The 22,647-nt window shown below is 34.7% G+C and overlaps 1 protein-coding gene across 1 annotated transcript in view; it reads right to left on the reverse strand.

The window, feature by feature from the left end:
• FBN2 (fibrillin 2) overlaps window positions 1–22,647 on the reverse strand; it is a 240,480-nt gene that overhangs the window by 98,177 nt on the left and 119,656 nt on the right. Inside the window, exons 8-12 of the mRNA XM_006913393.2 lie at window positions 20,150–20,275; window positions 8,353–8,505; window positions 6,618–6,851; window positions 5,525–5,662; window positions 701–820 (exon numbers count right to left, since the gene is read on the reverse strand). Of these exons, the coding sequence (XP_006913455.1) occupies window positions 701–820; window positions 5,525–5,662; window positions 6,618–6,851; window positions 8,353–8,505; window positions 20,150–20,275 (771 nt within the window). The remainder of the gene's footprint in view (window positions 1–700; window positions 821–5,524; window positions 5,663–6,617; window positions 6,852–8,352; window positions 8,506–20,149; window positions 20,276–22,647) is intronic.

Here is a 22,647-nt window from a genome sequence, read left to right on the forward strand (position 1 = left end):
GAAAGAGAAAAATGAAATGGGGTGTGCAGTGAACCTCACAGAGGGCAGGTAGTGCAACTGGAATTACGGGCGCAGCTGTTTTTGACACAGTGGTAGAAGACCGTAAAAGTCAGAGCAAAAAGTAAGAATAAAGTAACTATGGAATATCTGGATTAAGAGCAGCATGATGAAAACTAGAGTAAGGTGGTTCAAGCAACTACCTATGGATGAATAGGAAATGAAAAAGAAGACAAGCAGAGAGTCATGTGCTAAAAGAATTCTGAGATGAATGAGCAGTGAGGTAGAGAGTATGGACAATGGTGGTGAGTGTAGCAATAAAAAAAAAGATTAGACATAAGTTGATGATGGACTGTGTGTGAGGGTCAAAGAAAACAGTAGATTTACTAAATATTAAGTTCCACTAATATTTAAAGAGCAGTAATGCTAATAATATTAGTTGAAAAAAGGAAGCTGTGATATTCGGAAGGAAGATAAACTGAATTTTTGTGAAGCCAGATACCATGTTGCCTGGGTTACATATGCAAATAATGTTTATGTATAAAGGAAGCAGTTCTTAGGGTAGTATCAAATAAATCTGTAATAACGTAACAGCACTTATTTCACTCTATGTCTTTTTTTAAATAAATCTACTTCTAACCTCAACAGCCTGGGTCGCTGTATTTCATGGAACATTTTTGTATGTAAAAGCAAACTGCCTTACCGATGCATGCCTGCTTCGTAGGAGTCCTCTGGAATCCAGCATGACATTTACAATAATAGGATCCAGGTGTGTTAACACAATCTCCATTAGTGCAGGGATTTGATGTGCATTCATCAACATCTGTGAGCCGCAAAAGAAACCATTATAGACTTCACTCCATTTCTAGAAATGTTTGTTTAAAGTACATTTAGGCCTCCCAAATTTGAAAGGCCAGTCAGTGGTAATAGTCTAAATAGCAGAGTATTTATAAATGAATGAACATTCCTTTCTTCCAATACAGAGGCCAGTCTGGAGATTTACAAAAATATTGCCTATTGGATAGTACAAGGAAATTTGCTTTAATCAAGAAATAATGCTTTTTCAATTTGAATAAGGCACAATAATTAAAAGCATGGGCTCTATAAAGACATAGCCATGAGTTCCAACAGGCTATCACACTTATTATCTTTAGTAGTCTGAGCAAGTAAATAGGCTCTCTAAGGTTTAGTACAGTGTTAGAAGACGAATTAAAGATTTTTTAAAATACATATTTATATTATATGTTGTCACTTCTATTAGTTTAAATGAAAGAAATTAATGAAATTTCTTGTTACTATTTTTTTGTGAACTCAACTATATATGTAACTACATATGCATTGAGGCTTGGGTAATATTTTGAAGTAACAGACATAGGGTGAGGTAGAAAATGGAAATTAATTAAAACAGAGCCGATTATTTCCAGTAGTTTTTTAAGTTTCTTTAGGATCTTGAAATTGGCACAGCAATTTTTTGCATAAAAATAAGTTTTATGCAAATACTAGTTCTGATCTTAAATGTGAGAAATGTCACTGCTTTTCATTCAAGTCCTCCTGAGGGTTGATTAAATGCAAACCCATCACAGAGTTCAGGAACTGCACAACCAAATAGCAGACTGAACAGTCTGGCCTAGGAAACACCCAAAGAAATCATGTATGCCAGTGTTAGAAAAAGTTTAATTCATCTTCTTTCAGCAATGCTCACTAAATATTATTTTGAATGCTGGCAAATTAAAAACCTGGCAGGCTGATGAGGGCATAATGATTTGCTATTTTATATACATGTAGAAGTCACTAGCATATACAATTTCAGCTAAATTGGAGAGCACAACAATAAAATCAATTCACGGGTTTACCATTTTAATAAACAAATTACTCTTTTCACAGATGTTCTTAAAACAGGAACTGTACTCTATCAAACTCACTAACCTCAATTATATAAACACTCAGACTGAATGTAATTAAGCTCTCTCTGGTAAAGGAAGAGAAAAAATCTCATAGCAAATAAAAACAAAGAATAATAAGATTAAATGTTTTTTCAATTAATCCAAAAACACCTTCAGCCGCCCATTAAGACTCACTTACATTTAAATTTTGGTTGATAACATCAATCCTACTGAGCCAAAGGAATGTAGCAAAATGAGAAAAGAGAGAATTTAGAGCGTTAGCAAGCATATAAAATATAATTAAGGGACTTTCCAATACAAAATATCACCTTTAGTTTGCAGTGTTGAAGACCCCTTAGATTCTATGTGTACATAATTTTCAAATGTAACAATTAAAAACCTGTTGTAGATGCATCTTTATAGAAGCCTCATTGTAAAGCTGTTTTCATGAAGAACAGGAGATCATGCACCCCCCCGCCCCTTCAGGTAAACTTTCTGGGAAGCTGGCACTTTTCAGGACCTTTCCCTCCCCTTTGAGAACCTGTTGCTAAGGCCCCTAGTTGCTATGACAGCTCTGCCAGTTACTTTGCCATTAAGGCCTCAATTCATTTCTTTCCTTAACCCTTCAGGGCTAAAGGACCGGCGCGCACAGAACATACAGTAGTCCACTTACTTATTTCTCCTTTGGAAGGGAAAACAATCACCAAAAAACTATTAGTGACTTTACAATCCATTACTTTAAAACACCATTTGTTTTCTAGGATATTGTAAGATTTTCAGTTTTAGACTAATCACAAATGATCATTGCCGTGTTCTGAAATGTATACCTCATGCCTCTATTTTGAGTCTCAGAGTCTAGTACTTCCAATTGTTCATCTTTGTTTGGCCTTGTGTAGAGGAACAGGAGTACTTGAATATTACAGTCTATACACTCTGATTTCTTTCCTGTGTTTTCTTCCTATTTCTTCCTATGATTTCTTCCTATGTTTTCTTTCTGAGCAGTTTTAAGCAAAATTCACAGAATTTTAAACGCCTAAAACAAATGAGGTAATTGAGAAAGACGCTGATTATCAAAATGGTTAAATTCTCAGGTACTGTTGGGGTAAGAAATATTTACCCTCGCAGAGTACTTTATATTCCAAAAATTTCAATTTGCAAGGGCTCTAAGATTACTTGTGGCTCAACAGAAACAGAAATTATTTCTTACTACTCCAAAATAGAATAATTTGAACGGAGTTAAAAACCACTGCTAACAGCAGTTCGACATACAGACAGTAAGAGTCAAAGAAATTCATTTTAGTGTAGAATTCTCGAAAAAAGTGAAAAATGTGATGAGTAAATAAAACCATTTTCAGGTCTCAGGAATAACTCATAATAGCGAAATGGACCCAATTTCTATTTTCCTTGTGTTTGATCCTTTAATACAATTGTTGTCTTTCAAGTTTGTTATTCTTCAAAACACAGGTACTAATTAAAATGGTTGCCACTTTATCTTGGACTTATATTCTTTTAACTTTTTCTGATACCCCAGCTTGTTTATAAAGTCAAACTCAAACTGACTAGAAGTTGACTTTAGAAAAAGCAGAGAATGAAAAATATTAAAAACTCACTTTCTGAAAATATGCCCCAATACTGATCTTTGTCCCTACAAATTACAATGGTTATAAAGATAACTCTGCCTGGGTTTTAACTTGCTGGGTGATGAGATTAAACTAGAATGGAACTGCTTATAATAATGTTTGTGTAAAACACAGAAGTTTGAGATTTATATTGACACATTAACTGTGCATACACACAGTCCCAACACTACATTAGACAGAGTTTATAAAATGGGTGGCAACAGCCCCTCTTACCTGGGTTCTAGGAAAAGTAAGGATCTTAAGACATTCATGTGATTAGCTCATCTCTCGTGCATCTAGAGCAGTGCTAACTATTCATTTCCCTTGGGAGAATTGAAAAAACAGACACTGAAATCACTTTCTGTATGGTGTAATTCTCCTGAGGAATCCTGGTTGAGAAGCCTGGGTTGGCAGCATAGCTACAGAAAGAACTGCTGATCCTTAAAGACAGTTTATCCTTATACCAATGGTTCACGACCCACCCCTCATTCCTCGCCAGAGCAGAGGTATTTTATTCGCTAGAAAAAGCGCACCCCACTGCTAACATGAAATAAATGGTGGTTTCTCGCTAATGTACAGAAAATATTTAACTTCTGGCCTACTTTCACTTGTTGGAATCATGCAGTGACACATGAATGACAAATATTAATAGCAAAGCAAAAATAATCAGACTTCAGTTTGATAGAGCGTAATTTTGTATATATGTGCGAGAGGGAATATTTTATATATTGCATGTTTATAATCATGTTTTCTGGTAGTAAAATCATTTTCAAGTCATATAATTAGATTAAACATATCAGTATTTCATGGTGTTCCAAAAATAACTACCTGGTCTATCACTTAAACAAGCATCAAGTAGTATCTGCTAAGCCAAGGCTGCTGTGTGTAGTTACATACTGTACAACCCGAGGGTGCACCAGTTATCTGTGAACAGTATGCTTTATAGTCGTGCAGTGCAAAACCTGTGCAACTGTACAAAGGGATCCTGAGCTAAGCCTTATTTAATCATTCTGATCTTGCAGCTCTGTACACAGTTTAGAATGATCGTTTTTCCAGAACATCATATTTGGCTCACATTTCCTTCATAATCACAGTGCACTTAGACCTTTCCAGTTTAACTTGGCAAAATTATAATACTAACTCTCTGTTCTTGGCCTCTCATCTATATTTTATAGCAGAAGACCTGAACCCAAATCTGGTAGTTAAGGTTATACTAATTATAAAACATATACATGATTATTTGCTAATATGATGAATAAATGAAAGAATAACCACGAAATAGTTCAATTCCCATGGTCCTAAAACTACTCTTAATAGATCCTCAAAACTCACATTATGAAATCCAATAGATTTCTTCCTTAATGTATCTGATTTTTTTGCCACATTTAACATTTGATACTACCTTTCTCTGGAAAGCGTACCCTTGGATAGCTTCAGTGACATTATACTTTCTGGATTATTTTTCTGTTTCTCCAGCACAATTACTAAGTTTTTTTTAATGGATTTCCTAGTTCCACAAGGTTCCAGCCACAGTACTGCTGCATCCTCTCATGCTTCCTGTCTAGTCTGGGTGACAATATTCACCCTCATGATTCTAACAGCCACCTGTATGTTATTGACCTGTAACTCTAGCCCTGATCACTCCTCTTAGCTTTATACCTCTGTAATTAAATGTCCTGGACACTTAAAATTCAACATGTCCAAAAGAAAGTCATCAACTATTCTCTCCCAATCTGTACCTTCCTCGGCATGTCAATCACACTACCACATACTCAGTGTTGTTCAGCTAAGAAGGAAAAGAAAAGGAGTGGCAGAGACAGAAATCACAATGCTAGGATCTGAAAGGGTGCTCCTGAAGCAGTCTAGCCCAGCAGAAGGTTAAGGGAGCATGGGGAAGACACAGGAGAGAAAGCCTGGAAATTAACTTTACTTCAAAAGATCTTTTAAAAAATCATGTTCGGTCCAATTTGTTCCTGTAGTCTAAAAGCAATCAAAAAACTAAAGACTAAAGCATCATGAGCTTACCTATGCAATCCCCGTTTGCATCTTGCTTATAGCCCATGTTGCATTCACATCGGTAGCTAGAAACGGTAGGTATGCAGCGTCCATTTAAACAGAGATTAGCATGGTGCTTACAGATATCTATTGTCTGGTTCAAAATAGCTATAGAAAATTAAAAAAAACAACAAAACATAAGATATAGTTCATCATTACAACATGTATTACTTTTCTAAGAGTCAATTTTTTAAGAGATATTTAACAGTACATTAATTAGGTATATATACCAAAAGGTCACATTGTTCTATATATTTTTTAAACTTTAATGTTGAGGATATAAAACATATTCTTGAGACACATGATTTCTTAAGTTATGTATCTGGAGACTGCCTATAATGTCTTTTTAAGTTTTCCGGAATGTTCTACTGTATATTTGAATGCTTTCCATTTCTTTTTTGTAACTGTGTTGAATATTCAGATATAGTAAATAGGCAACATGCCAAAAAGAATAAACATAACACTGTAGGACATCATTAAATATTATTAGAAAGAGCAGTTCTTTTAAAAAGAATGAATTTAAATGTCAAGTACACCAATGCCAATTCTGACCTGAAGCCCGCAGTTCTCCATTTCTTAAGTTATTCAACAAAAAAAGGGTGAAGAAAAGAAAGATATTTCATTATAATATTTGGATAGGCACAGAGCAAGATTTATTCAGTTTATCTCAGCTGAGAAATGGTTTTGGAAATAATTCAAGAGGTGTATGAACAGGGCAGCTGTAAACGGCCAAATGAAATACACTGGAACCAAAAACGTGCTCTTGAATGGTGTCATCTGAGTTGGAGTATTACTGTGTTCTCATCTCTATTTTCAAAGTAAGCCTGGGTCACTCATTCTTTTCTCCAATTTGAAAAGTTTATGGAACAGAAAAATAATATTTTTCTAAGAATTTTTTATTACTGTATTATATTTTAGACCCTGAAATAGGCTTTTACACACACACATGCGTGCACGCGCGCACACACACACACACACACAGCCCTTTTGGGAAAAAAGTTAGCAAATAAAATATCATTTAAGGCATAAAACTAAAGAGTTTACACAAAATATGAATACTCACTTAGTCCGGTGATGATGGGCCCCTGTCCCCCGGCCCCTACACCCGCTCCCCCAACGCCGGGAGAAAAGCCATTGCTTCCAGGGATGGGGATGAAGCCTGCCCCTCCTGGGCCATAGCCATTGCCATTGCCACTTGGGGCAAAGCCATTCCCCCCAGTGCCTCCAGGTCTGGAACCAGCACTCCCTGGAATCCCTCCTATTGGAAGTCCATCCATGCAAAGTCTGCGGTATTCCTCTACAAGAAAAGAAAGCTCGGTTAAACATTAATGGAAGTCTTTCTACAGAACAAGAACTATCTATCTACTGTAACGATCACTTTAGCTTATCTATACTACATGATGTGAGTAAGCAGGGTATTCTCTTGATAAATGTTTTCAATGCTAGCAGTAGTAGGAAAAGGTATAGATGTTTCAGAAAATAAATTGAAACCTATATGCTATATTTTAACTGAATTGCATAACCAAAGAATCATCTGTATGAGCATTTTGATTTTATGTCCCTTAGTGAAACTCATAACATTCCAGAAATAACTATTACTGCATGAAGTTTACTTGAATGAATGAAAATTAAAGCTTTAAGTAATTCATTCTGTATATTTGATTTTACCTGAAATTTCATCAGCACTGCACCTACACATTTTCCTATTACTTGTCTTCTCTTTAAGGGGTTAATATGGCTTCAGAATAATATATTTTCTAATGTGGATTTTAACAGAAGATGGTATTTAATAAGCTTTTAAATCTGCTCTTCATTTATCCAAGTATAGAAGTTGAGAGAAAAGCAGCAAGAATATAGTGCTTGCCTTATTTCCTTAACTATTGTCAGAATTAGAAAACTATTTCAGAAGAAACGAAAATTGTTTAACTCAAGTAATTGTTTCCGTATTATCCTTAAGACTATATATTACTATGGAACTATGAGTTTCCAAAATTCTATACTATGCACTAACTCTGCTCTAAAATTTTTTTCTACTTGATTTTGAAATTTTATAGCTTAGAGATTTTGAAAGATCGTGCCTTCTTTTCTCTCTATAACAGTACATATAGATACATGTCTTTATAAATATATTTCAAAAAATTTAATAATTTTCATAATTATAATTTAATGTGAAGACATGTAATAAAATATATTGATATGCTCCATGTGATAAACATTCACTGTACTTAACTATTCATATTCTATTAACAAGAGGAGCTACTTCTCATTCATCCTAAAGTAATTTCCTGATATAGCCTCAGTTATATGGTAGTTAATATAGCAAAGTGAATGAGAGGCATCCTCCTATCTTTTTATTCATAGTTTTCAGATCATTAAAAAAGAAGAAATATCTTAAAGGATTGGGACACTACACGATAAATGTGCTCCTGAAATAAAATATAAATGAAGGTAGAACTTTGTTATTCAAAGATATTCAATCTCTGGAATGAAAGATCAGGAGGTTGTAAAACTGAATTGAATACTGACATTCAAAATAATTTTAAAAAATACTTGCACAAACACAGGTCATAACAAGCTTTCAGGAATATTTCTGATATTAATAAATCGTGTATGATCAAAACTGATCCCAAACAGACATGCCATCCTATCCCTGACAAAAACACCTAAGTCATATTGAATACAGTGAAAGGAATACAAATAAGATCTGACTTCAAGGAGAAGAGCAAAGCACATTAGTACACTAGTATTAGTTTTCCTAACACTGTCTCTCCTGAAGAAACAAGCAGCAGGCTTCTTACCAGAGCCTCTGACGGGACAGGCTTCAGGAATGGTTCCAAGGCCCCAGCAGCGGCCAGGCTCACAGCAGCACTGCATTTTTGTCATTCTGCCAGGGAGTTCTTGTGCACAACGACCATTCACTAGGCCCGAGAAACACGTGCCTGTTCTTTGATCTGAACATGTGAAAATAAAATAGAAGACATGGCAGAATTATCTCAGGTTCTCACATCAATCATTTCATGTATTAGAAGAGGTTAAATGAAGTGAATTATTTTGTTTAATTTTTATTACATCTATTTACTCTCTTAATTTCTATTACATTTACTTTTCCTCTATTTATTTACTGAGCAAACATTCACTGAGCACCTATTCCATGCCACATCCCAGGGTTACAAAAATGAAAGGCATTAAGCAGATGTGAGCCCATACTGCAGTGAGAAGCCAAGCCCAGACAAATCTGGAGCTCGAAGGAAAGAAACAACCCAAACCCACCTTTGATTATCCAATCCCCAGTAGATGTGTACTGCTGTTTGCCACTGAGATTTTTGTGTTTTTTTTGTTACATAGCAGTACCTGACTGATACAAGTCTATTTTGGAAAGGTTGGTCAGAAGCAGCTTTTAGAGACAGTGACATCTGAGGAGAGACCTGAATAAAGTGAGATCATGAACCATGTAGTTATCTGAAGAGCAGTTTAAAGACAAATAAGGGGATGTGCTTGATATGTGTGAAAAATAAGGGCCCGGTGTGACTAGAAAAGAGCATGCAAAAGGGAGAGTGGAAGACTATGAGTTCAAAGAGGTATCAAAAGCAAGGTCACATATAACCTTCTAGACCATTAGGGAAGGACTTTTGGATTTTATTTGGAGTTCTTTAAGAGTCATTGGATGGTTTCAATTAGGAGAAAGACCATAGTTCACTTTTTTTCTTTTTAATCTCTCTGGTCACTGACTGTGGTAAGCACAGGACGACCAGTGAAGATGATATCAAAGACCTTCAGGTGAGAAATGATGGTAGCCTGGATGAGGGTAATGGCAGTGAAGATGATGACAGTGGTCAGATGACAGACATATTTTGAAAGTACAGCCAATGGGAACTTATTTGGGTATAGAGTAGGAGAGAAAAGAAAATTTCCTAAGTTTCGATTTACACAACTAAATGGGGATAACAAGGGAAGAAGTAGGATTAGAGCACATAATACAAGGGTCTTCTTTAAAATGTGTTACATTTAGAATGTTGAATTTTGAGCCTAGAACTCAGAGGAATGGTCAGGCTGAAGATATATACCTGTGAGTTATGAGTGTATATATACGGTGTGTAAGGCATGGTGCTGAATGAGACATTTTCAAGAAATAGGGGCAATGAATTATGTCAAATGGTAATGAAAAGTAAAGTAAGGTAAGGATTCAGAATCACTACTGGGTTTGGCAGGACCATGATGGTAAGAAGTTTGTGCCTTATCCTGCGGGACTGGGAGTAGAGAAATAATATGATCAAAGGGGGCTATAATAAAGATCACTCTGGCAGCACAGTAGAGAATGGATCAGAATGGCAGATAAAGGCTAGAGGATAGCATCAGAAAAGTATATAAAATGCAAAATTGCATAGGGATAAAATATTAATATCACCTACAAACTCTGTGGGTTTATAAAGGAAGCTGCCTTTATTGTAGGCCATGAAAAAACCTTAATCTATTCACTATACACTATTCAATTTTTATCAAGATGCATTCAAAGATTTTCTGTCTATGACCACAAGAAGAAAGATGTACCACAACAATCAGGAATTGCATATCAATAATGAAGATGAAACTACTAATTACAAATAATTCCATTAACAGGTAAAGCCCCAATTTTCTGTACTAGATATAGAGTTTAGAATAAATTTATTTCCTCAAATAGTCCATAGTATACCTCAGGTTGCTTCTAAGCTATTACTAAATAAATGAATTGGCTTTAAGATACTCCACGTAAGAATTAGAATACCAACTTCCATTTCTCAGAACGACCAAACAGATAGTCTTCAACTTATGATGGTTCGACTTAACAATTTTTTGACTTTATGAAGGTGTGAAAGAGATACTCATTCAGTAGAAACCATACTTTGAATTTTGAGTTCAATATTTTCCCAGGCTAAAGACATGTAGTATGATACTCTCTTATGATGTTAGGTAGCACCAGTGAGCTGCAACTCCCAGCAAGACACACAATCACCAGGGCAAACAACTGATACTCTACAGTGTGCTGTGTTCCCAGCATTTTTTTTTTTTTTTTGGATATTGAGTGCCGAGCACACTTAAGGTAGGCTAGGCTAAGCTATGATGTTCGGTTGGTTAGGTGTATTAAATATGTTTTTGACTTAACTGTATTTTCAATTTACAATAGATTTATCAGGATGTAACCTTATTGCCAGTTGAGGAGCATATGTACTAAATTCGATGCATGCATACATGCATACTTAAAACCACTGAAGACATTTCATAAACTTCAGAAGTTGGACTTGGACAGGCTGTCACTGGGAATAGTTTCACCGGCAGGTTTCTATTCCTAAGAATGAGCCAGGAAAATTATTTTTGAAATATTCATTCCAGGAACCCAAAGTATCATATTCTTAGATTCACTTGATTGCTACAATCCTCGAGAATAGGATGCAAATTAGGATAAGAAAGTACTAAACTCTTAACAATAATCACAGTTATGAAAGTACTACAAGGTAGGCCGAATTGTATTTATCTCTCTAAGGCTTTTGCAAGGAACAGGTGGTACTGTAAGTTTTGAAGAAAACACAATGGCCTTGAATCGAGAGACCTAGGTTTACATCAAAATATTAACTGTTTAATTTTGCAACTATATTTAACTCTTCTTTGCCATGGAAATGAGTTGGTGAATAAATTAAATAAAATGACATATGTTGTTTATAGTAAAATGGTGGATTAGCTAGCTACCCTGAACGTCTCTCCCAACAGAAATACCCAAGATAAAATATGAAAAACTATTTACAAAAATACATAGCCTAGCTGGCATGAAAGAAAGGAAAATATAATAGAGTCTCAAAATGAAAACAGGAACTTTAAGAGGAAAATGCACAGCTAGGTTTGTAGTTTAAGGCTTCTGAAAAACTCTAGAGACTTTTAATTTCAACTCTGCTGGGTGAAGGAAAAAGAAAAGATATTTCCTAAGAATATTTAACCACAAGTTCTTCCTCACACAGACAGCTTTGAAGTCTCAATTCATATTAGGTTTGTGGTCTGAAAAACTTCAAAGGAGGAATGTAATATGAAGATGTCCTCAGGTAGGGGATTTTCCAAGCAACTGGCAAAAGCTAATACCACTGAGGACCAGCCTTAAAGAATTCTCATAGATAAAGTTCCAAGAAAAAGGAGTAGCTAACAGGAAAATAAATTAGTAAATAAACAGCACATAAAGAAACAAGGCTTAATGAACAAACGCTAGCTGAATGAATAGCAGATTTTAGATATTGCAATGATCACATCAATTCTGAGTATTAATTAATAATTCATTAAACATTAAAAACTAGATTATATTTGATATGTTTAAGGCAATTAAAACCTTAAAATGTGAGCAAGAAAAAAGAGTCTATAAGCAACAAAACGGACTTAAAAGAATTCAATGAAACTTCTCTAAATAGAAATGATTATAACTGAAATAAAATACTCAATATATTAAGCAGTGTATTGCACATAGATGAAGAGAGAATTACTGAGCTGGAAGATATAGCTGAATAAATTTACTTCAGTGTAGTTCAGAGAGACAGAGATGGAAAATGTTAAGAAATATGGAGGTGAGCTTGAAAAGGTGATATACATCTAATAGGAGCACTAGAAAGAGGTAATAAGCAGACTGGAGGAGAGGCAATATTCAACAGACAGTAGCTGAGAATTTTCTGACAATGTTGCAACAACCTCCCATTCTAGGAATTCTAATAAATCCAAAGTGGGAAAAATAAAAAGAAATCTATAGTTTGTCACACTACTGTGAAACTATAGAATAATAAAGAGAAAGCAAAGATCTTAAATATAGCTAGGGAAAAAAAGACAGATTACCTGCTAAAGGAATGATATTTGAACAATCACTGATTTCTTAACCAACGGCTGCTATAACACAATGGAATAGTATCTTCTGTACACTGCAATAAAATAACTGTCTACCTAAAACTCTGTACCCCAAGAAACCATATTTCCAGAGAGAAAATTAAGGTTATTTTCAAGAAAACAAAAAGAGAGAATTTTCTCCCAAAATGTTCTTGCTAAAGGAAATTTTATAAGTGCTTTAGGCAAAAGAAAAATGATACCAAGTAGAAGGGTTAAAATGCATGAAAGAATGAAGAGGAAAAATATTGTTAGATATCTGGGTAAAATCTAAACAAGCACTAAAATATCAAACAGTAATAATAATGGTTAATTTGTTGTAAAGAGGGAGTGTCAATGGTTAGAATTTTTAAAATTCGGAAAGATCAAAGTTTAACTATTCTAATTTTCTTTCATTGTTTAGGTGTGAGTAAAAAAAACACATTAATTTTAGACTTTAAGTTACATATACATCTTAAAACAGCTAGGATAACCACTAAAATCACAGACCTAAGTATGTGACTTCTGAATAGAGGAAAAACAATGGAGTGTGGGGGAGGAAACTTAAATACATCCAAAGAAAGCAAAAAAGAGGATAAAAGTAATAAGAAAGCAAGATAAGTAGGAAGTACAAAGATAATAGAAATAAAAACAAATATATCAGCGACTATACTTAACACAAATAAATTTGTCTCCATTTAAAAGACAAAGATTTTTATACTATAGAAAAACTATTTAGATTTAGACTGTTTAAAAGAGACACATTTAAAACATAATGAAGCAGAAAAATTGAGAGGAAAAATACACAACAGGCATATACTTAAACCTTCCACTTCCACTCAAAAAAATGTTATGCAAAATAATGAGATAAAATAGACCAAGAAAAAATATTTAGAAATAAACGAAGAAAAAAAGAATTTTAGAAAGTCAATACTTTTGAAAAAATGGTTCAATTCACCAGGAAAATATAATATTTGTAAACATTCATCACCTTAAAACATAGCATCAAAATATATAAAACAAAAACTTAAAGGACCACACAGAGAAACTGAGAAATCTACCATCATATTGGGATATTTATATAACTCTTTCAGGAACTGATAGATACAGTAGACAAAATTCAGTAGATAGAAAACGTGAACAGTACAGGAACAAGTTTAGTCTGATGTATATATCTATGCAACAATTGAAGAAAACACATCTTTTTCAAGCCCACATGGGAGACTTGCAAAACAGGGAAACCCCTTATACTTCTAGATAACTCATGGGGTCAAATACAACAGCATATTGGAAATAAGGAAATATGTATAAAAATGAGTAGGTGCTCATCAGGACTCCATTGGGAATCTAAACATACCAGTCCCAAACCTTGGGAGTCTTCAATGATATTGTGAGGAGTCCACAAATCTATACTTACACTGAACATTGCACTGCAAGTGAAAAACACCTGAAATATATAGGTACTACTATGATTCCCATTTATGGGGATTCCACTGTGTCTAATAAAATATAAATTCACTTAAAATTATTACTTCATACCCAGTAGCTTTTTCATTACGTATTTTCTCTCTGTATTATCATCATGCATGGATCCGAAAACATTTTTGGTGTTAAAGAGGGGTCTTCAAATTGAATAAATATAAATAACTACCGTTCTACACAGTTTGGAAACCTCTTGTCAGTCCTATAACATGTATTGAAGAAAACCAGGTCGCCAGTGAGAGGGTGGAGGGGAAGAAAGAGACAACCAGAAAGTAAATCATAACTTTTTTTCACAAATTCCACAGTCTCTTCTAATAACACTGGTGAGGAAGCCATTGACCTCCAATCTTTTGAGTCAAAAACATACCAGAATGAGATACAGTGTAGGGTGATGTCTTCTATTTAAGGTCTCCCCAAAAATATATTTCGAAAACAAAACAGTGGCTAGGAGTTAGGTTATCTGCTTTGCATATCTGAAACTGCATGCCCATAGAAAGTATTGTGTTGAAATTGTGTCATATGGAAGAATATCTGAAATAAAAGAGGGACGCCCTATAGAACTAAGCGTTGTCCAGAGACACCGTCTTTTGAAACAGGGAACCATTAGAGGCAAAGGCAGATGAAGTATATTTATTATACCATGAAGACAAATCCTTCTAATGCTTGCTATATGTTTAACTGTAGGACTGATATGTCATAGAAATGAAAACAGGTCTATTCCTCTAATAATGTCCTATCAGGAAGTCTTACTTAAAGCCACACTGAAAAAGAAGCAATCCATCTCCTCTGATTAAAATATAAATCTATCTTGAAGCAAAATAATGGTACTATTATCGGAGATTGTTTCATGGCTTGACATTTAGTCTAAACTTGGTTTAAGAGAACGAATGGTTAATTATAAACATGATGAAAACTTGGTAAAAGTTGTACCTTGAAATAAGTATGTCTTTAATGGGCTTTGCTCATTAAAAATGAAGGGTTCAGTCAGAAAACACCGCTGAGACAGAAAACCAGCTCGGGTCAGAATACCAGTGATAGTAGGTGTTTGGTAAATAGCAACCATTGTCTCAGGTTCCATTCCCTGATCCTCGAGCCCTGCACCTGCTTCTTTAACGGTCTGGTGCCAACCTGAGTTCCCCTTGATTAATTCTGCAGATTCTTGCTGTTCCTGAATACCTTCATGTTGTTTTGTTGTTTTGTGTTTGCATTATACAAGACTAACTAGAACCAGGAACAACGAAAGAAAGAGAACCACTGTGGCTCAGGTTTACTTCCTCCTTTAAAACAGTGAAGTGTTTCTTCCTCACTATCTAACCTCTTTCTAGGACATTCTTCCTTAATTAAAACTACTACCCTTGTTCCTTTTATATGATTCTGAAGTTAAAACTAAAACACTATTCAGTATACTGTTTCATCTCTGTCTCCCCTTCTGACTTTAGTTAAATATTTTTAGGAATTTTGGGTTATCCTTTGTTTTGTTGAAAATATGCACATGCATATGTAATCAACACCCATTATCATCTTGTATCAAGATCTTCCTCATTTCTTCAAAACAGTTTTTTTCCCCCATTGATTTGTGTCTCTGTCCTGCTCTAAAGTCTTGATAGTCTCTCACTGTCCTAAGGATCAACCTGAAACTCCTTTGCATGGCGATTAGGAATCTTAGAAATAGAACCTTAATCTCAACCCATCTTTTTCGTTTTATCTCCAGCTACTTTCTTCCTCAGCTCTCTTTCCCAGACACGCTCTTCTCATCATTTTCTGAGCCCACTCAGATACCCTCAGCACCCTGTAGTCTTGATCACATCTTTCTTGTTCAGAGCACCCTGTTCCTTTGGGCAACTCCCACCCATTTTTCATGGTCAACATTAGTGCTCATTTCTTTGAAAATTTTCACTACAATAATCAGATATTTCTTTTCGACTTACAGCATTTGTTGCCTAAAATATATTTAGCAATTAATCACCCACAGCCTCAAATTTTCTCTTATAGTATTATTTTTTATATTATATTTTCAGGTTTTGTTTTCTGAAGAATACTCCAAGGCAATATTGTGCACTGGAACTTTTGTTAAGGCTCAAGGAAATGCACTAGGATGTTGTGGCAAGGTCATATTACCATAGGATTTCTAAACGCTTGCTCTCATTTTCTGAACTTCACTTGCTGCTGCTACCACTTTCAAAACCCCCTGCTTAGGTTCCTTGCTAGAGCTCTGTGGGTACAATAGCAGCAGGGCCATTATCTTGCATACAGAATTTGCTCACTGCTGCTTGTCAATTCATTATTTACTCATTATTGGCTGTCAGTCACTCTTCTTGCCTATATTACAACATGAAAATTAGGTATTAATAATGCAAAGACACTGAATTCCAATAAGGGCCATTAAGCTGTGCTATGAAAAATGCTTCTAAAACAGATTATTAGTTATGTTTCACCTCTTTTTAGAACTGACATACATTAGTACTTTGTTAAAAAAGAAAGGTCTTTCCTGCATATTAAAAAAACTTGATGAAATACGCTAGATAAAATTAAATTATGAATTTGACTTTTATATTTAGCACCAAATGAAATGGGAAAACTATCCTCTTTTACAATTAAAATGCCCAGCTAAACTCTCCTGCCATATGAAATTATTTTCCTACACATAAAAGAAAAAGGCAATATTGATGCTTTATAATGTGGTATACAGTCAGGATATTTTTGTTAACTAGAATAAAAAATTAGGGCAGCATTTAGCATATGCCACTTTTAGAATAAAGCTGCAAATAACAAGCAGTTTCATGTTCAAAAAAAGTTTTGAGTTCGTCGAACTCATTATTGTTAGCATATATGTGGTTATAAAATGAATAGCATGAAAATATCCATGATATATATAATTCAATCAGAAATAAATTTAATCTAAGAAAGTACAGACTCAGATTTTTAAAAATTAAAGTCAAAGATTTCTTACACATTAAAATGTTATTTATTTTTTCTCATATATGAAAAATACATACTTATTCCAAACATAACATAACTATTCAAAAAATTTTAAGAGCTGCTTACTTAATTTTTACATTGGTTTCATAATTTTAGAGAGTATTCTCCCCTCCTTAGGGGTTTTCCTCTGTTCCTGGGTCAGGATGTTGATACTGAAATGAATGGGGGACTCATACTTAGCACAGGAATCTTTCCTTGCTCTCAGGAGCACAAGCAGGCTCTCATGTTCTGAGCATCCAGGACCACCACTCAGTCCTATCACATCATGTCCAGCAGGATATCAAACGATGCTAAGCAGCTATTAACCAACATGAAATTCTCACCTTTGATATCATCTCATTTGTTCATTTGTTAGTTGGCCTGTTCATTTCAGAAAAGATTTACTGAGCCCAAACTTGTACGCAAGGTGCTACATAGACATAAAGCTGCATAAGGCAGGACCCAGTGGTACTTAGTCTGGCCAATGAACAGAGCACAAGTACCTGTGACAATATGATAAGCCCAGAAATGAAGGGAATGAAAAACATTATGGGAGGGGCTAATGAATTTTGTCCAACAAGAAAAGTGGGTTAGGTAGAAATGGCTATAAAGAAACATGGTATCTAATTTGAGACTTAAAGGATGAGTTGACTTTTAGTGAGCATAGAGGGGGATATCAAGATGCTTCAGGCAGAGGGGACACTGTGGGCAAAGGCCTGGCACTGTGCTCATGGCAATGAGAGAACTGTGATTGTCAAGTGGCAAATGGTTAGAGATGCATCCTAAATACAGGCTGAGTCAGGTTCTAAAGGGCTTTGAATATCCAAGAAAAGACTTAAGACTTTATGTAGAGAGGTAAGACATAGAGTTTATCATGAGTTAGTGGAAACCAAATAGCTGACATTGAAGAAAAACCACCTCACTAAATCATTAGGAATATTGATCTTGACTGTCTGAATATGATAAAGAGTATGCCTCCTTTTCAATGCAAAGAAAAAAAAGAACACAAGTTTACTAAATTACTAAAGGAAGATTTAGCACTTTAAGAAATCAAATAGAAATAATTTAGAAAAATGAAATAAAACAGTAACATCTGTTATGGCAAATTCTACTTTCTAACTAGCTTATCTCTCTTCTTACCCCTCTTCACCCCCATTCTAATTCTCAAAGGCCTTCAGTTACTCCACATTGCCTAGCATTTGGCATTTCCAGAATTTCATGGTAATAACCTTATTTGGCATTTCCAGAATTTCATGGTAATAACCTTACTTATTTCTCCAGCCATATTTCTTCTAGCCATATTCTAGAACGTAAGTTTCTTGAAGCCAGGGTCTATGTCTACGGCATCCAGCCAATAATGTTCAGTGATGACTTCTAAATTGACATTTCTCCTACAGAGCTGAGTCTATGCCTGTTTCAAGCTGATAATTGTCTGCCTGTGAGTGTGTGTATGCACACATTATTTACCTACACAGTTTAAGAAAATTAAGCCAACTGTAGTTCTACTAATTTTCCATTCTCATAGCTGTTAAATTATTTTAAATGAATCAAACTTATGCAGTGTGCTAATTGGCAACATTGACCCTAAAAATAATGTTAATTTGCTCAGTTTTACAGACTTCACATGTCACTAAAAATGTTTTACCTAGTATAAGGCAGAATCTCTGATTCATTCATAAAGAGCAAACAATTGTCATTCAAATTTCATCATTCCAAGACTGGAAAAGGAGGCTCCAAATGGACATCCTGCTTCTCAGTGCAGACTATCTCCGTAATGGTAGAGAAGCCACTCATGCCGGAGACCTTAATATCTAGGCACAGGGTCTCTGCCACCTTAAAGTAGGTAAGAAGGCAATGTAATCTCATAGTAACACAGATGCAGGAGTAAAGAGACATGGATTCAAATCCTAGCTCCATTTATTGGCCCTGAAACACATGCGAAAGTCACCTTCTCTCTCTAAACCTTAGTTCCTTCATCTCAATAATTATACCTATCGCACAGGGCTATTATAAGGACTACAAAACATAATATATGAGTCCAATGCTGGCATATCTTTCTCTTCCTCCTCCTCCCCCCTAATAATAATAATAATAATGAAAAGGAGGAGGAAGAAAATAATGAGAAGAAGGAGAAGAAATATCTTATTGAATATTTACTAGGAGAAACTGAAGTACAGAGAGGTCAGTAGCTTGCCTAAGGCCCCAAAGCTATGAGATAATGGGGTAATGCAGATGTCTAGTTCCTTACATATGACATGTATTTCAGGAATAGAATTTGTCGCTTTTACTACCACTACCACTGTTTCTTGTATTACTGTTATGGCTACTCTTCTACTACAATTTATGATGACAATATAGTATTCTAAAGGCAGGGTCTACATCTCTCATGTTTACTGTTGATGGCCAAAACTCGTATAGTGTCAGGCATATCAGAACATTTTATTATTAAATGAATTCAGGCCATAGTCCTTTTGTTGGTGAGACAGGACTTCTAGCTTACATCCCTAACTCTCTGTATTTCTATTTCATCAACCAGTTCACTTGGGCACTGTCATCAGGATCCACTGAGGCCCTGGCAGTTAGTTGCTGACATATCCTTTTGGTGGGGGAGGGAGACTGTCACTGTCTAGATGACTATCCTCTAGTGAATCAAGCAACTCCATCTTTGGGTACTGGTTTAATTTTCTTAATTCCTGTATCACATGAATCTTTAGTGCCCTAAAGTCTAAGCTTGCTCAATAATGGATGACCTACACATAACCGAAAAGCACTCTTTCATTTTTCTAAACAAAGGAGAACGTACAAATATATTTGGCTTCAATTTGAATATACTAAAAGAGCAAAGTTAAAGGTGTCAATTTCTTTTTTTTATAATAACTATTTTCACTAGAATAAACAAAGTCTAAGTAAACAAAACATTGACTACATTCATGATTCCCAGCAATGAAAGTAACTTTAATTACTACATTCTTTCTCCAAGGCAGATTTTTAAAACTCTTTCTCATGCCTTTGTGTCTCTAACATTGGACAAGAGCAATTTCTTGAGGAAGTCTTTCTTCATTTTCAAAATGACTTTGACAACATAAAACAAACCCAGATGGCTTCTGAAACTGCAGTCTGGCAAAGAGCACCTGGTTTATCAATCCTTAGATAGTGGGACCATTTATTTTAAACAACTCTTTCAGCCATTTTCCCAATAGTTTTATAATCGTTGCCATCCTCATATCTGTTTGGGCTGTTCTGTCATTATAAAGAAACAATGTATTGTATCTTCAAAAATACAAGGCTTACCGATGCACCGAGAGCCATCTGTCGAAGTTACGTATCCACGTGGACAAACGCAAAAATAGCTTCCCACAGTGTTGGAACATTCACCAGTTTCACATATCCCAGGAATGACGCTGCACTCATCGATGTCTAATCAAGGAAAGAAGAAGACGATTGAGAAAGGCCTTCATTAAAGAGCTTTTAAAAGGGATTAAAAAAAAGAGTAGGAGAGCACTCATGGTTGATTAGGTCAGATCGTATAACCCTGAAGATACTCTTGTTTCAGGCCCTAAAGAATTTCTCACATATATCTATGGGAACTGAGATGAAAGTCAACTCCCATGGCAGTAAAACAAAGCCAACTAAAGCAAAACTCTATATCCTTTTTTTTTCAAATGCAATTTAAATTGGGAATAAGTAAAGATGTTAATGTTTTAGATTCCACTCTACATCAATTAGGAATTATTCTATTACAGCTTTTAAAGAGATTATATTTTGAAATATGGAATAGCTACATTTAAAATTTTTATAGCTAATTTTTACACTAATTATTTGAACCAATGTAAGATGGAATTTTTTTTTTTTTTTTTTCCTAGCGGGCTTCAGGAAATGTTTTTGTACTTACATCTGAATATGGGTATACTTGACATTCTGGGAATTCATTTCAAATCTAAAATAATACAGAAACATAGCAAAGGACAAACCTGGGGGGCTTTGGGAGGTGTCCAGTTTTCCCAGCGAACCTCCCTGCACTTATTCATTCAGCTTACTCAATGCTGGGACTAGTCTATTCCCTTTCACATTAATGAAAGGTCTGCTTTCTTTTAAACTTTCCCTAAAGCAGGAAACCTGGCCATTTATATAAGCTTTAATGCCCTTTTTTTCTAGTTCAATAAGCTGAGAGAGGTGGAAAGTCAAACAAAGCTACAATTAGGTACGCTGGGAGCTAATTGCTAATACATTTAAAAGGAAATGAGCCATTGTGAGAAAAATCCTGCCATGAATGTTGGGAGTTGGTTGTCCTTTTGAAGGACTAGAGCTAGCAAAGGCCAGTGAATATAGGGACCAATTTTATAAAAGCCACAAACAGATAATTACTAAAATGTGAATCTGAGCATTTAATTTCTTTTAGTTGCATTTATTTTTTTAGGAATGTATTAATAAAAGCACAAAAATGATATTGTTATTGTGAATATAAGAAAAACTTTAACCTTCATAATTAAAATAAACAGTTGGCAATACCTTTTGAATTCTTCTATTGTTCTGTTCATCTTTTTGTTTCCCATTCATTCTGACAAGTCACTTTTACCTATGACTTGTATCAGGAAATAACTATATGCTTGTATGTCTTCTTGGAATATTCATATAAAAAAAGTTCCCAGATTCAGACATTCTCTGAAATAATATCTTCATTTGAGGCTTAACAGTTAGCCACTGAAGGCACAGTTGTACAAATTAAAATCTACCAGTTCCCTGAGAGACCAGAATTCTAACGTGAATTGACTGCATGAGGAGCAAATATATAATGTGGTTAGTTGCCATCAGATTTAATCCAATAAAATAAAACCACGTGTGCAAAATCAGGACCTGTTGCATCTTGTGTTGCTATCTTAGTGCGGTGCATCATCATAAAACTGAATGTGGATTCAGAAGAGAAAGGAAACTAGAACAGCTGTACTTTGATTATTAATAAATCGATCAATCGCTTCTGGATAAAGAAGGCAAAAAAAGAGAAGAGCACAAAGTACAGCAGCAAGAAGCAAAAAAGTGAAGGACCAAAAATTTTGCTTTTTAATCCTCTTACATCTAAAGTTATACCAACAATAAAGGCACTTATGGGGGGCCCCTGGATTGATCCAAATTCTTAAAATTTAGGAACTTAAGTCTTCCATTTAAATAGTAACTCTTATTTCCGGGCATTTCCTTTCATAACAAAGAACTTCTTTGTGCTCTACTTCCAAATACCCTTCTTGACAATAAAGAGAGTACAAAATTGAAAGATGTTTGACATTTTTCTTTTTCAAGGAAAAAAAAATCTGGAACAGAGAACACATGAAATGATATTAAATTTGTGGTTTTTGTGTTAAATACTTTGTACAAAAACCCCATGTTTCACGATTCTCATTAGAATTAAATTGCAACTTTAAAAAGTTAGCTTCAAAATTATATGTAAAAGGCTCTCATTAAAATATCTAAGAATTCTATATGAAAAATAGGATATTTTTCATTTATTTTGGGGATAAATCTCTCCCCTCAATTTAAAAAATTAAAACATTTATGCTTTTTAATTTTACTGCATTTCAACATAGTCATGCCCAATATTCATCCATGAATTTAAATTTAAATTTAACATTTATATTAAGAAAGTTGCATTTAGCTCTTTTGTAGTTTTAGTTCTTCAAGACCATATGTCATAATCATATTTGGAAGTATTATCTTTTCAAATATAAAGTGTATGTTGCCTAGGTATAAACAAGTGTGCCAAGTCTACTCATGGGAAAAGGCAGTCTTAATGAGAATTG

This window comes from Pteropus alecto, unplaced genomic scaffold (assembly GCF_000325575.1).
Source record: "Pteropus alecto unplaced genomic scaffold, ASM32557v1 scaffold20, whole genome shotgun sequence".
NCBI classification, from domain to species: Eukaryota; Metazoa; Chordata; class Mammalia; order Chiroptera; family Pteropodidae; genus Pteropus; species Pteropus alecto.